A 13015-nucleotide genomic window follows, 5' to 3' on the forward strand; every position below is an offset into this window, starting at 1 on the left:
CAGAATGTAGTGTCACAGTCATAGCTAGGCTGTAGAGAAAGATCAGTTTAATATAAGGTAAGTCCATTTAAAAGTCTGATGGCAGCAGGGAAGAAGCTGAAATATTGAGCTGTGTTGGGAAGGGGAAGATTCTTATTCTGCTCTGTGTAAGTTTCGTCTCAGTGAAACATAAAATTGAGGCATGGTGACGTCTCCAGTTTCTAACGGCGGTGGATAATTTCTTTCTTCCGATTGGTGTGGATGTTGTTAATATTTAAATGACAGGCTGGAACACACCAATGGAGGGGTAAGTGGGGGAAAGTTGTTTGTCTGTCTCTGGTCAGTTACGGCATTGACTGGAGCAACCTCTTGCTAGGCAGTGCACAGACATGGATCACACTGAGTGCTGCGGGGCTCAACACAGAGGGCAACAGTGCCTGGAAAGCAAGCAGCTAATGTTTTTGTTCATGGACTAAACAAGAGAGGAAAGTGGAGGGGAAGGAGAGAGCCTGCAGGCTTAAATTATAAAATAAAACCCTCCCAGGGTGGTGGTGAGGGGGAAGAGGGAGAAGGATGGCCAGCTTACCAGGAAGTCGGGCAGTGGCGCTGACAGTGTGGTGTAGCAAGGCTGGAGGATCCACACTGTATCCACTCGGATTGTATCGAGTGGCGGCTTCCCCTGGAGCCACCACCGCCACCAAACTCAGTCGGGCAGGCGGCCTCACCTTGAATAGATGGAGATCCACCTCCTCCTCCTTATCCGGCTACTCCGAACTGAGCAGGGAACGGTCGAAAACTGTTACCTCTTTCTACAACCAATCTGCCATCGATGCCTCAGCTGAAAAGGTCAAGATCATAACACTCTTTATCCCTCTTCTCCCCTTCCCCGGTTGTGCTTATACTGGGGTGGGGAAATTGACGGGTGTAATGACTAAATAAATAACAGTTCACACATAAAACAATGAAGCTGCAATTAGTGGGTTAGTAAATACTGCACTGATTTTAAGCCTTGTTATGCTACATTTATGCAACATTTATTTGTTATTACATGGCAACAGTTGTTTAGTTAAAATTAAGTACTGGTTATGTAAACACAGTTTTGGAAATCTACAAGTAATTTATTTGTTAGTGATATTTAAGTTGGCTTGACCTTCTGATGAATGCTGTTGTGACTATCTCCCCTCCCCCACCCTGTTTACCACATAATGCCTTGACATTTGCTCATATTTTCCAATTGTCATTCTCGAGAATCTATTAACCAAACAACCCCCCCCCCCCCCCGCCCCTCACTTTCTTTCCTGTCTCTGTAACCAATCTTATTTTTAACAAAGGGGGTGGAGTGTTTGAGCGTATTTTTAACTTAACTGTTTGAACTAGCTGGAGCCTCGTCTGTTGGAGGCTCTGCTAGCGACTGATATTTATTTCCAAATCCAACTGTGGTGGGATTTCTGACTTTCAGATTGCCCTTGTACTGCACTTATGTAAAATCTGCCGGGGGGGAGAGGAAAGCACCCCCCCCCCCCCCCCCCCGTGCACAGAATAATAAAAACATAATGTCTGCCCAAGACATGTATGAACTGCTTGAAGCAATCGTTGACCATATTAATTGATTCCGGTTATAATACACAGGGGACTAGGAGAGCTGGCCATTTTCCCGATTTGTATTTTTTTAATTGTCTTTTTTTCTCTCCTTTTTTGGGATTCCCTTTGTACCTTGCACTTAGACTGGGCAAGAGTCTGTTAGTGCCTCTGCATCTGACCACTAGGAGTCGGGGAGAGCAGCCAAAGACTTATTTTTCATCCCTCTTGACTGAACATCAGAGAAAAAAAACAGGAACAATCTATTAGCCTGGTAAACTTATTTCATAAAAGCTGAAGTTACAAGAAATTTTTCTTGGAATTGGTCTTTCATAGAACCCTTACAGTGCAGAGGGAGGCCGTTCGGCCCATCAGGTCTGCACCAACTCTGACTGAGCATCCCACCCAGGCCCTATCCCCGTCACCCCACGTGTTTACCCCGCTAATCCCCCTAACCTACACACCTTGAGAAACTAATGGGCAGTTTAGCATAGCCATTGCACCTGACCTGCACATCTTTGGACTGTGGGAGGAAACCGGAGCACCCGGAGGAAACCCACGCAGGGAGAATGTGCAAACTCCGCAAAGTGACCCGAAGCTGGAATTGAACCCAGGTCCCTGGCGTTGTGAGGCAGCAGTGCTAACCACTGTGCTACCGTGCCATTACCCTTTTAAAGAAGCTGAAAACTGACATTAATTTTAATTTAAATTAGAACTCTGACGAAGGGTCACCCAGACTTGAAATGTGAGCTCTGTTCTCTCTCCACAGATGCTATCAGACCTGCTGGGGTTTTCCAGCATTTTCTGGTTTTATTTCCCATTCCAGCATCCATGATAATTTGCTTTTATCATTTTAATTTGTTTGATTTTTTTTCTGGCACCCGACCACCTCCTGACGAGAAAGTTACCATGCGTCATTCATACAGCGCCTCATTTCTCAAACTAGTTTGACATTTTCTTTCAATGCTGGCAAGAGAAATCAGAATCAATTTCAGTCACACACATTTATTTTAGTAGGAGATGCTTTATTCAGTCACACTGAAAATATAGATACATTTACTTAACAAACTCTACCACTGAAGTAAAGTTTTTTTAAAAATTCATTTGTGGGACATGGGCGTCGCTGGTTGGCCAGCGTTTATTGCCCATCCCTAGTTGCTCTTGAGATATTTGGCTGACCCACAATGCCGGTAGGGAGTGAATTCCAGGATTTTTACCCAGTGACTGCGAAGGAACGGCGATATATTTCCAAGCCAGGATGGTGAGTGGAGTGGCTTGGAGGGGAACTTGCAGGTGGTGGTGTTCCCATGTATCTGCTGCTCTTGTCCTTCTAGATGGAAGTAGTCGTATTTTATGTTTTATTTCACCTTGGTGGTGAAGGGAGTGGATGTTTGTAGATGTGGTGCCAATCAAGCAGGTTGCTTTGTCCTGGATGGTGTCAAGCTTCTTGAATGTTGTTGGAGCTGCACCCATCCAGGCAAGTGGGGAGTATCCCATCACACTCCTGACTTATGCCTTGTAGATGGTGGACAGGCTTGGGGAGTCAGGAGGTGAGTTACACACCGCAGTATTCCTAGCCTCTTCGCTCTTGTAGCCACTGTGTTTATGTAGTGAGTCCAGTTGAGTTTCTGGTCAATGGTAACCCCAAGGATGTCGACAGTGGAGGATTCGGTAATTGTAACTCCGTTGAATGTCAAGGAGCGGTGGTTAGATTTTCTCTTATTGGTGATGGTCATTGCCTGGTATTTGTGTGGCGCGAATGTTACTTGCCACTTGTCAGCCCAAGCCTGGATATTGTCCAGATCTTGTTGGATTTAAACATGGACTGCTTCAGTATCTGAGGAGTCGCAAATAGTGCTGAACATTGTGCAATCATCGGTGAACATCCCCACTTCTGACCTTATGACATAGGGAAGGTCATTGATGAAGCAGGTAAAGTTGGTTGGGCCTAGATGTCCTGGAGCTGAGATGACTGATCAACCATCTTCCTGTGTGCCAGGTATGACTCCAACCAGTGGAGAGTTTGCCCTCTGATACCCATTGGTTCCAGTTTGCCAGGGTTCCTTGGTGCCACACTCAGTCGAATGTGGCCTTGATGTTGAGGGCAGTCACTCTCACCTCACCTCTGGAATTAAGCTCTTTTGTCCATGTTTGAACCAAGGCTGTAATGAGGTCAGGAGCTGGGTGACCCTGGCGAAACCCAAACTGGGTGTTGCTGAGCTGGTGGTGCATCTTGTCTTACTATTTTATCAGCAAAAGAATCGAAACTCAGAAGCCATCATGATTGCTGTTATCGGTAGAGAAACTTGTAGAAATGCAGTGATCTTAGAGGAGCCACTAGGGGAATAGACAGTTGCTTCTATGGCTACCATTGTGCGACGCGTATAGTGTTTTGTCTCTCTGGGGTCAGGCTAAAGGGTGGAAATTGCAGAGGCTTGGCCGCAATCTTCTTACCTTCCTTGGATGTGAAAGTGGGGTGAGATGACTAAAGCATTTTCACTGTTACACACATTCTGAAGAAGTGGAGTAACAAGGCTTGGATTGTTTTCTCAAGAGCAGAGAAGGCTGAGGGGGGGGAAACATTATTGTGGTATATAAGATTATAAGGGGCATGGACAGGGAAGCAGCTGTTCCCTTGGTTGAGAGGTCAATCACGAGGGGCCATAGTTTTAGGGAAAGGTTTAGGAGATTCCGAAGGGATTTGAGAATTTTTTTTTCCCTGAGGATGGTGGGAATCTGGAATGGTAGTGGAGGCCGGAGCATTTGGGTGAGCAGTTGAAACATCATAAATTTCAAGGATATGGGACAAGTGCTGGAAAATGGAATTGGCACGCCTTTAGTGTTAGTTATTGTTAGTGCAGACCCAATGGGCCGAAGGGCCTTCTCTGCGCTGACTCCAGACTGCTTAGCTAAACTTTAGTGTTGGGGAAACCTGCAAAGACGATGAGCAGAATTTAATCACAAAAAAATGGATGGGTTGAGGGTCAGGGAGGATGTTAAAACTTAAAAATTCCAAACCCGTGTCCAACATGCCGATTTCCAGTCATGGCAGAGAGACAGGAAGGCTCCCAGGAGGTGGGTTGGCCGTTGAAATATTTTGATGCTGCCTTCCTGTCTTCTAGGTATAAACACTGGTTGATTTGGTTTTCCCAGATCTCGGGACCAATTCTCTCTCTCTCTGTCTCTCTCCTTCCCCCCCACCCCACCCCACTCCACCCCACTCTCAAACATAGAAAAGAGGAGAAGGCCATTCAGCCCCTCCAGCCTGCTCCGCCATTCAATGTAATCATGGCTGATCTTCTATCTCAACTCCACACTCCAGTTCTCTGCCATTCCCCTTGATGTCTTTACTATCTAGAGATCTATTTCCTTCTTAAATATAGTCAGTGACTTGGCTTCTACAGTCTTCTGTGCTAGAGACTTCCACAGATTCACCACCCTCTGAGTGAAGAAGCTTCTCCTCATCTCAGTTCTAATTGACCTCCCCCCTTATTCTGAGACTGTGAGCCCCCGCTCCCCCTAGCCGGAGGAAACATCATCCCTGCATCCAGTCTGTCCAGCCCTGTTACAATTTCATACATTTCAATGAGATCCCCTCTCATTCTTCTAAATTCCAGCACATACAGACCCAGTCAACCCAATTGCTCCTCATACAACAATCCCACCATCCCCGGAATGAGTCTGGTGAACTTTTGCTGCACTCACTCTATGGCAAGTATATCCTTTCTTGGATAAGGAGACTGAAACTACGTGCAATACTCTTGGTGCGGTCTCACCAAGGCCTTGTCCCGCTACAGTAAGATATCATTGTTCCTGCACAGAAATCCGTGATCCAGTCAAGATCAGGGCCAATAATCTGTGAACATATTTAATTACCATGGGGTTAAAGTTTATTTACTAGTGGCACGGTGGCAAGCACTGCTGACTCGTAGCGCCAAGGACCCGGGTTCAATTCCGGCCCCCCCCATGTCTGCGTGGGCTCCCATGTCTGCGTGGGTTTTCTCCGGGTTCTCCAGTTTTCTCCCACAGTCCAAAAATGTGCAGGATAGGTGGATTGGCCATGCTAAGTTGTCCCTTAGCATCAGGGGGATTAGTAGGGTAAATATGTGGGGTTACAGGGATAGGGCCTGGGTGGGATTGTTGTCAGTGCAGGCTCGCTGGGCCAAATGGCCTCCTGCTGTGCTGTTGGGATGCTATGATTCTTAGAAGTAGGCATACATTAACACTGAAATGAAGTTACAATAAAAATCCCCTAGTTGCCACACTCCGACGCCTGTTTGGGTACACTGAGGGAGAATTTAGCACGGCCAATGCACCTAACCAACACGTCTTTCAGACTGTGGGAGGAAACCGGAGCACCCGAAGGAAACCCACGCAGACACGGAGAACATGCAGACTTTGCATAGACAGTGACCCGAGGCAGGAATTGAACCCAGGTCCCTGGCGCATTGAGGCAGCAGTGCTAACCACCGTGCCACCCTATTATTTATTTGTCAAAAAGCAAATTGTACTGACTAACCTGACCATGTTGTTTGAAGTAGGGAGTTGATGAGCATCATGCAGTTCATGTGTGTGTGGACCTTCAAAAAGCATTTGAGAAAAGTATCATAAAATAAACTTGGTATTAAAGTTAAACACAGAAGATTAAAGAGACAGAAAAGGGGAGAGTATTGATTGACCTTGCTGATTACTGACAAAGAAAACACCTTGGCTGAGAACAGGAGGTTATCTTAAAAGTCCTGGTGCACAAAATGTAGTCTTCAGAAAAAATAGAAGGAAGGAAGGTTGGACAGAAGCCTGTTCTGGGAACGGTAGAGGAGGGGATTATTCCTGCTGCTCTTTTTTTAACTTATATATCCTTAGATATTGCTGGAAAGCCAGGGAAATAATTTAAAGAACCTGCATTTATGTAGCACCTTTCATGATCATAGGTTCATAGGTTCAAGGTGAAGGGGGGGAGGTTTAACACAGATATCAGAAGGACATATTTTACACAGAGGGTGGTGGGGGCCTGGAATGCGCTGCCAGGCAAGGTGGTGGAGGCGGACACACTGGGAACGTTTAAGACTTATCTAGACAGCCATATGAACGGAGTGGGAATGGAGGGATACAAAAGAATGGTCTAGTTTGGACCAGGGAGCGGCGCGGGCTTGGAGGGCCGAAGGGCCTGTTCCTGTGCTGTATTGTTCTTTGTTCTTTGATCTCAGTATATCCCAGGAGCCTCATATTGGGTGGGTGGGTGGGGTGGGGGGGCTTTTTGAATTGTAGCCACTGCTATGATGTAGGGAAATGAGGCTGACACTTATACACAGCAAGATCACACAACTAGTAATTGCTATAGTTTAATTTTAGTAAAGTTGGCCATGACATTGGGCCGCCATTGAATTGTGCTATGGAATATTTTACACAGGGCAGAGAAGGCAGATGGAGCATTGATTGCTTCACCATCTTATTCAAAAAGAAGCTGTAGCACTCCCTCGATACTGCACTGACAAGTCAACCTAGATTATGTGGGCGATTTGTGGAATAGGACTCGATCCCATGATCTCTGACTGCGTGCAGAGAGTACTATTACTGAGCCACAGCTGATTGTGTTTATTGGCCAGGGGAATTTACCAGACCAAGAAAACAGGATATTTGTATGTTTGCTGAGACAGGAATAAATGATTTAATCTTCCTGCTATGTTTTTCAGGCATCCGTACGTCTGACTCCGACTACCATGTTGTATTCGGGGAAAACCCCCGATGGGAGTCATAACCTGGTAAGTTGCATTGAGTTCCTTGTCCAGTGATTAGGTCGGGAAGGACCGAGGGAAAACAGCAGCTAGAAACTTCCCCAACAACATCGGCCTGCATTAACATCGCACGTTTGGCAAAGTCTAATGTCCCAAAGCGCTTCTCAGGTTCAAGATCAATAAGAAAGTTCATTATGATGCAGATAGAAACACAAAGCAGTCATCTAACTAACTGCAAAGCTCTATTTTTGTACAAGTCTACAAGGAAAAACTACCAACTGAATCACAGAATTGTCACAGCGCAGAAGGAGGCCATTTGGCCCATTGTGTCTGCACTGGCTCTCCAAATGAGCATCATGCCATTCTCCTGCCTTTTCCCCGTACCCCTGCGCATTGTTTCTGTTCAAGTAATCATCTAATGCCCTCTGAATGCCTCGAATGAACCTGCCTCCACCACACTTTCAGGCAGCGCATTCCAGACCTGAACCACTTGCTGTATGAAAAAAGTTTTTCCTCACATCACATTTGTTTCTTTTGCAAATCACTTTCAATCTGTGCAGTCTCATTCTTCATCCTTTTACAAGCAGGAACAAGTTTCTCCTTATCTGCTCTGTCCAGCCCCCTCGTGATTTTGAACAACTCTATCAAATCTCCTCTTAGCCTTCTTCCTCTCTAAGGAGAATAGTCCCACCCTCTCCAAGCTATCCTCACAGCTAAAGTTTCTTATCCCTGGAACCATTCTTGTAAACCTCTTCTGCACTCTCTCCAATGCGTTCACATCCTTCCTATAGTGTAACCTTGATGGAAAATTGCAAATAGGTAATTGGTGAATTCTAAAACTTGCTGCTCTTCATGACAGAAGGTGCAGTTCATATCCGAGGGATCACATGAATGAGAGGATGGAATCTTTATTGATGTAATAGTTACACCCACTGCCTGAGGACCGTGGTGGAATTTAATCATCATCAATAGAATTTACAGAATGCTATATTGAACCAGCAGCCAGGCCCCTGAAATAAAGTTCCAGCCAGAGCCAGTGTAACCAGTTCCAGCCAGAGTTGTGGTGGCAGTTTTATAAATTGGGTTCATAAGAGCAGGAACTCTGCCTTTCAATGCAATTATAGCTGGCCTTTTACCTCGACACTACTCTCCCACTCCTAGGCTTCAGTGAGTCTGTGTGTTTTAGGGTTTCTGAATTCAAGTATTTTGATGTATGTTGGAAATGGAATCCTACAGTGCAGAAAGGGGCCATTCGGCCCATTGAGCCTGCACCAACAACAATCCTACCCAGGTACCTATCCCTGTAACCCCACATATTTACTCTGCTAATCCCCCGGACACTAAGGGGCAATTTAGCATGGCCAATCTACCTAACCCATACATCTTTGGACTGAGAGGAAACCGGAGCACCTGGAGGAAACCCACATAGACACAGGGAGAACGTGCAGATTCCACACGGGCAGTCACCTGAGGCCGGAATCGAACTTGGGCCCCCGGCGCTGCGAGGCACCTTCTCTGGTACTTTCTACTACTCTGAAGTTAATATTCTAACTTGTTCCCTTAGTTCCCCACTTTTTAGTCATTTTCTTATCCAATCTCAAGGTTCACCTTTATTCACCACAGTTTAAATGTAGATAAAACACTTTTTCTCAATAATATATCCTTTGGAGGGTACGTACATAGACCTTCTGCAGTCCACAGGTTGTTACTTCCTTAGAGATGTGGAGGAGGTTAGTCAGGCAGGTTCACTTTTATCTGAGTCCATGTTCTCTGCTGTTTACTGAGTGCTAGAGTTTCCTCTGTTAAATGTTGAAGTATTAGTTGTGGAACAGCTGGTTCTATGAGTAATGCCGCAAAATGGCCGCATGTTCTTGTATATTTTATTCTGAACTTTTTATTTCCTTTACCAATTCAAGGTATATATTGAAGGACAGATCTGAGATTTGTTCAGGTTGGCCTCAAGAATCTTCATAGAGTCAATCGTAGAAAGTTTACAGCACAAAAAGAGGCCACTCGGCCCACTTTGTCTGTGCTGACCAAACAAAACCGTGAACTGCCCAACCAAACCCCACTTTGCAGTATTTGCTCCATAGTTCAATAGGCTATGGCACTATTGTGTGTGTGTGTACAATGTAGTAATGTGTGGGTCAAGCCAGGGATGCTTTAAGGTTAATATCTTTTCTTGATTGTGCAGAGAAGTGCCAGATACCTCTACAATGAATTGCCTGTTCGCATTGCCCATCGGATTAAGGGATTTCGGAGCCTTCCCTTCATCATTGGCTGCAATCCCACGATTCTGCAGGTGGTAAGTGTGACCAATTAACAAGTGAATCCACTCTAGCGATGTTACAACATTGAGAAACCAATGCCTTAGCAGTGAAAGTACCTTCATAAAAACTGATTCCCCTGATCACCCAAATATTGTGGCTTTCACCATGAGGCGAGGTTTAAAGTTTATTTATTAGTGTCACAATAGTGCCACTGCAATGAAGTTACTGTGAAAATCCCCTATTCACCACGCTCCGGTGCCTGTTCGGGTACGCTGAGGGAGACTTTAGCACGGCCAATGCACCTAACCAGCACATATTTTGGACTGTGGGAGGAAACCCACGCAGACACGGGGAGAGTGTGCAAACTCCACACAGACAGTGACCCAAGCCGGGAATCGAACCCGGTCCCTGGCACTGCGAGACAGCGGTGCTAACCACTGTGCCACCATGCTGCCCAAATCCCTTGTTAGCAATCTGTCAGCCAGAACTCAAAGCTTTCACTTGTTCGGTTAAATGAGAATTTTTGCTAAAACATTGTATATAAATATTCAAAGTTATGCAGGAGAAAAAAGTATTCATCGAATAGAAGCTACAAATAGGAACATAGAAAGGAGCGGAGATGGTGAAAGAGGGCCTTGCAGGAGAAGGGAAGGCTCCAAGTTAATTTGATTTATTATTGTCACATGTGTTGGTTTACAATGAAAAGTATTGTTTCTTGTGCACTATACAGACAAAGCATACCGTTCATAGACTACATAGGGGAGAAGGAAAGAGTGTGGAATGTAGTGTTACAGTCATAGCTAGGGTATAGAAAAAGGTCAGGTTAATATAAGGTAGGTCCATTCAAAAGTCTGATGACAGCAGGGAAGAAGCTGTTTTTGAGTCATTTGGTACGTGTCCTCAGACTTTTGTACCTTTTTTCCCGACGGAAGAAGGTGAAAGAGTGTATGTCTGGGTTGTGTGGAATCCTTGATTATGCTGGCTGTTTTTCCGAGGCAGCAGAAAGTGTAGACAGAGTCAATGGATCAGAGGCTGGTTTGAGTGATGGACTGGGTAACGTTTACAACTTGTGGTTTCTTGAACAGAGTAGGAGCCATACCAACATCCGTGATACATCAGGAAAGGATGCTTTCCATGGTGTATCTGTAAAAATTGGTGAGAGTCGTAGCAGACATGCTGAATTTTTAGAGACAATACTGAGAGAAGTGTGTTAGAGGCGTACAAAGAGAGACAACTCGGGCTCACAGAGTAGGTGAGAGTACAGGAAGAGAGATTCACACAGTTTACTTGTTGCATTTTAATCCGTGAGCAACATGCGGAACATGAACATTGGATAGAAATAACTTTACTGATAATTGTTTACAAGATTTAAAAACTGTTTGTTACTTGGAGGCATTGATGAATTAACCAGCCAAGCAGAAAAAAGTAGCACTGCAGCATTGCTAAGGTCGGGCATCATGTGTTTGTAGAAAGTCTGTTAATTCCATTTGCTTTATGAGGATTGAAATGTATTATGATCTATTGGCTGATCGGAGTAAAAGCACTTCCTGAGGAAACCACAAAACTGTGTTTTGGAGCAGAATGTAAGCAAGCATGTCCAAGAGATTATCTCACAACTTCGAAAACAATGAACCCTTTATATCATGTCTCGTGACAATATGTTGATTACATAGAATGTACAGCACAGAAACAGGCCATTTGGCCCATACAGTCTATATCAGTGTTAGTGACCCACTCAAGCCTCCTCACATCTTTCCTGATCTGACTCGATCAGTATAAGCCTCTATTCCCCTCCCCCTCGCGGCATGCTGACCTCAGCCACTTCCAGTGGTAGCTACTCTCCCATTCACGCCACTCTCACATTCTCACCACTCTCCCATTCTCACCACTCTTTGGGTGAAGAAGTTTCTTCTGAATTCCCGATTGGATTTCTTGGGGACTATTTTATATTGATAGTCTCTAGTTATGCTGTACCCCACGAGCGGGAACATTCTCTCTCTATTCACTCTATCAAAACCTTTCATAATTTTTCAAAACCTTTAAGAAATCGCCACAAAGTTGTCTTTTAAGAGAAGCAGCCCATGCATAGATAAATCTTTCGATATTGGTATCAGCTTTATAAAGCTTTTTCAAAGTCTCTCCAGTCTTGCTTCATGGCACTGCTTACAAGAATTCGGAGCTGGGGTAGGCCTTTCTGCCCCTCAAATCTACTCTGCCATTCAATACTATTAGCACTCTATAAGGTTATAAAATCCTTACGGTGTAGAAGGAGGCCATTTGGTCCATCACGTCTGCACCGTCTCTCCGACGAGTATCTTACTCAGACTGCCCTATCCCGGTAACCCTACATATTTACCCGGCTAATCTCCATAACCTACACATCATGGGACACTAAGGGTTAATTTAGCATGCCAAACCACCTAACCTGCACATCTTTGGACTGTGGGAGGAAACCCACGCAGACACAGGGAGAATGTGCAAACTCCACCCAGACAGTGACCCGAGGCAGGAATTGAACCCAGCTCCCTGGAAACAGTGCTAACCCTGCCGCCCATGGTTGATCTGATTGTAGCCTTGCTGCCTTGACGCCCTGTCGATTCCAAATCAATCTAACTCCGCCTTGAATATGTTCAACAACCCAGCCCCCACTGCTCTCTGGGGAAGAGTCTCACAGACAAGTCAGATGTTTTGTAACGTCTGCAGCTGAAGAAAGAAATGTTCAGCCTTTGGGCTGTTGCTAAGGAGCAGCGGAACCTCCCGAGTGGGATGTAAGTGAGCCAGTCGGGGCTTCAATAAATTGCCCCTTAGTGTCAGGGGGACTAGTTAGGGTAAATGCATGGTGGGATCCTGCGTGGGATTGTGGTCGGTGCAAACTTGATGGGCTGATTGGCCGCCTTCTGCACTGTAGGATTCGATGATTCTAAATCCATTGCTGATAAACGCTATGGAGAAAGGGGGCTGAGGGCTGTCATTCTGTGCTTACAGAACCACTGATAAGGTTCCTGAGGAATACTGAGAACTCTGGCTTAAATCCCCAAAAGCTGGTCTGTGCACCGTGTAACCAACCGAGAGCACTATAGGGAGAGGCTTGCAGTGCAGTGTGAGAAGTCTTGTTACTGTAACAATAAATATTTGACTAATAGACATTGAAACTCAAATGAGCCATCACCTTTTTGTAGTTGTTCTTGTCAGTATTTATTAATAAAGTACAAGAAGTTCATAGTTTGCTTTATTTTAAGCTAGAGAAGCAAGTTTGCAATTTAATTTAAAGCCACAAATCGCGACTTCCTCATTATTCTACTCCCCAAACTTGCTGGATCTACGTGGGTTGCTGCTGCTACAACACTAGATCATAGTAACCAAAAGAGAAAATGCTGGAAAACTTCAGCAGGTCTGGCAGCATCTGTAAAGAGAGAAAAGAGCTGACGTTTGGAGTCCAGATGATCCTTTGTC

At 45.1% G+C, this 13015-nt stretch overlaps 1 protein-coding gene across 1 annotated transcript in view; it reads left to right on the plus strand.

The window, feature by feature from the left end:
• Positions 1 to 313: 313 nt before the first annotated feature.
• Positions 314 to 13015, plus strand: part of bckdk (branched chain ketoacid dehydrogenase kinase) — a 57725-nt gene continuing 45023 nt past the window's right edge. The window contains exons 1-3 of the mRNA XM_078225131.1: positions 314 to 825; positions 7251 to 7319; positions 9487 to 9597. Of these exons, the coding sequence (XP_078081257.1) occupies positions 553 to 825; positions 7251 to 7319; positions 9487 to 9597 (453 nt within the window). The 5' untranslated portion in view covers positions 314 to 552. The remainder of the gene's footprint in view (positions 826 to 7250; positions 7320 to 9486; positions 9598 to 13015) is intronic.

The sequence above is a fragment of the Mustelus asterias genome, chromosome 12 (genome assembly GCF_964213995.1).
Source record: "Mustelus asterias chromosome 12, sMusAst1.hap1.1, whole genome shotgun sequence".
Lineage (NCBI taxonomy): Eukaryota > Metazoa > Chordata > Chondrichthyes > Carcharhiniformes > Triakidae > Mustelus > Mustelus asterias.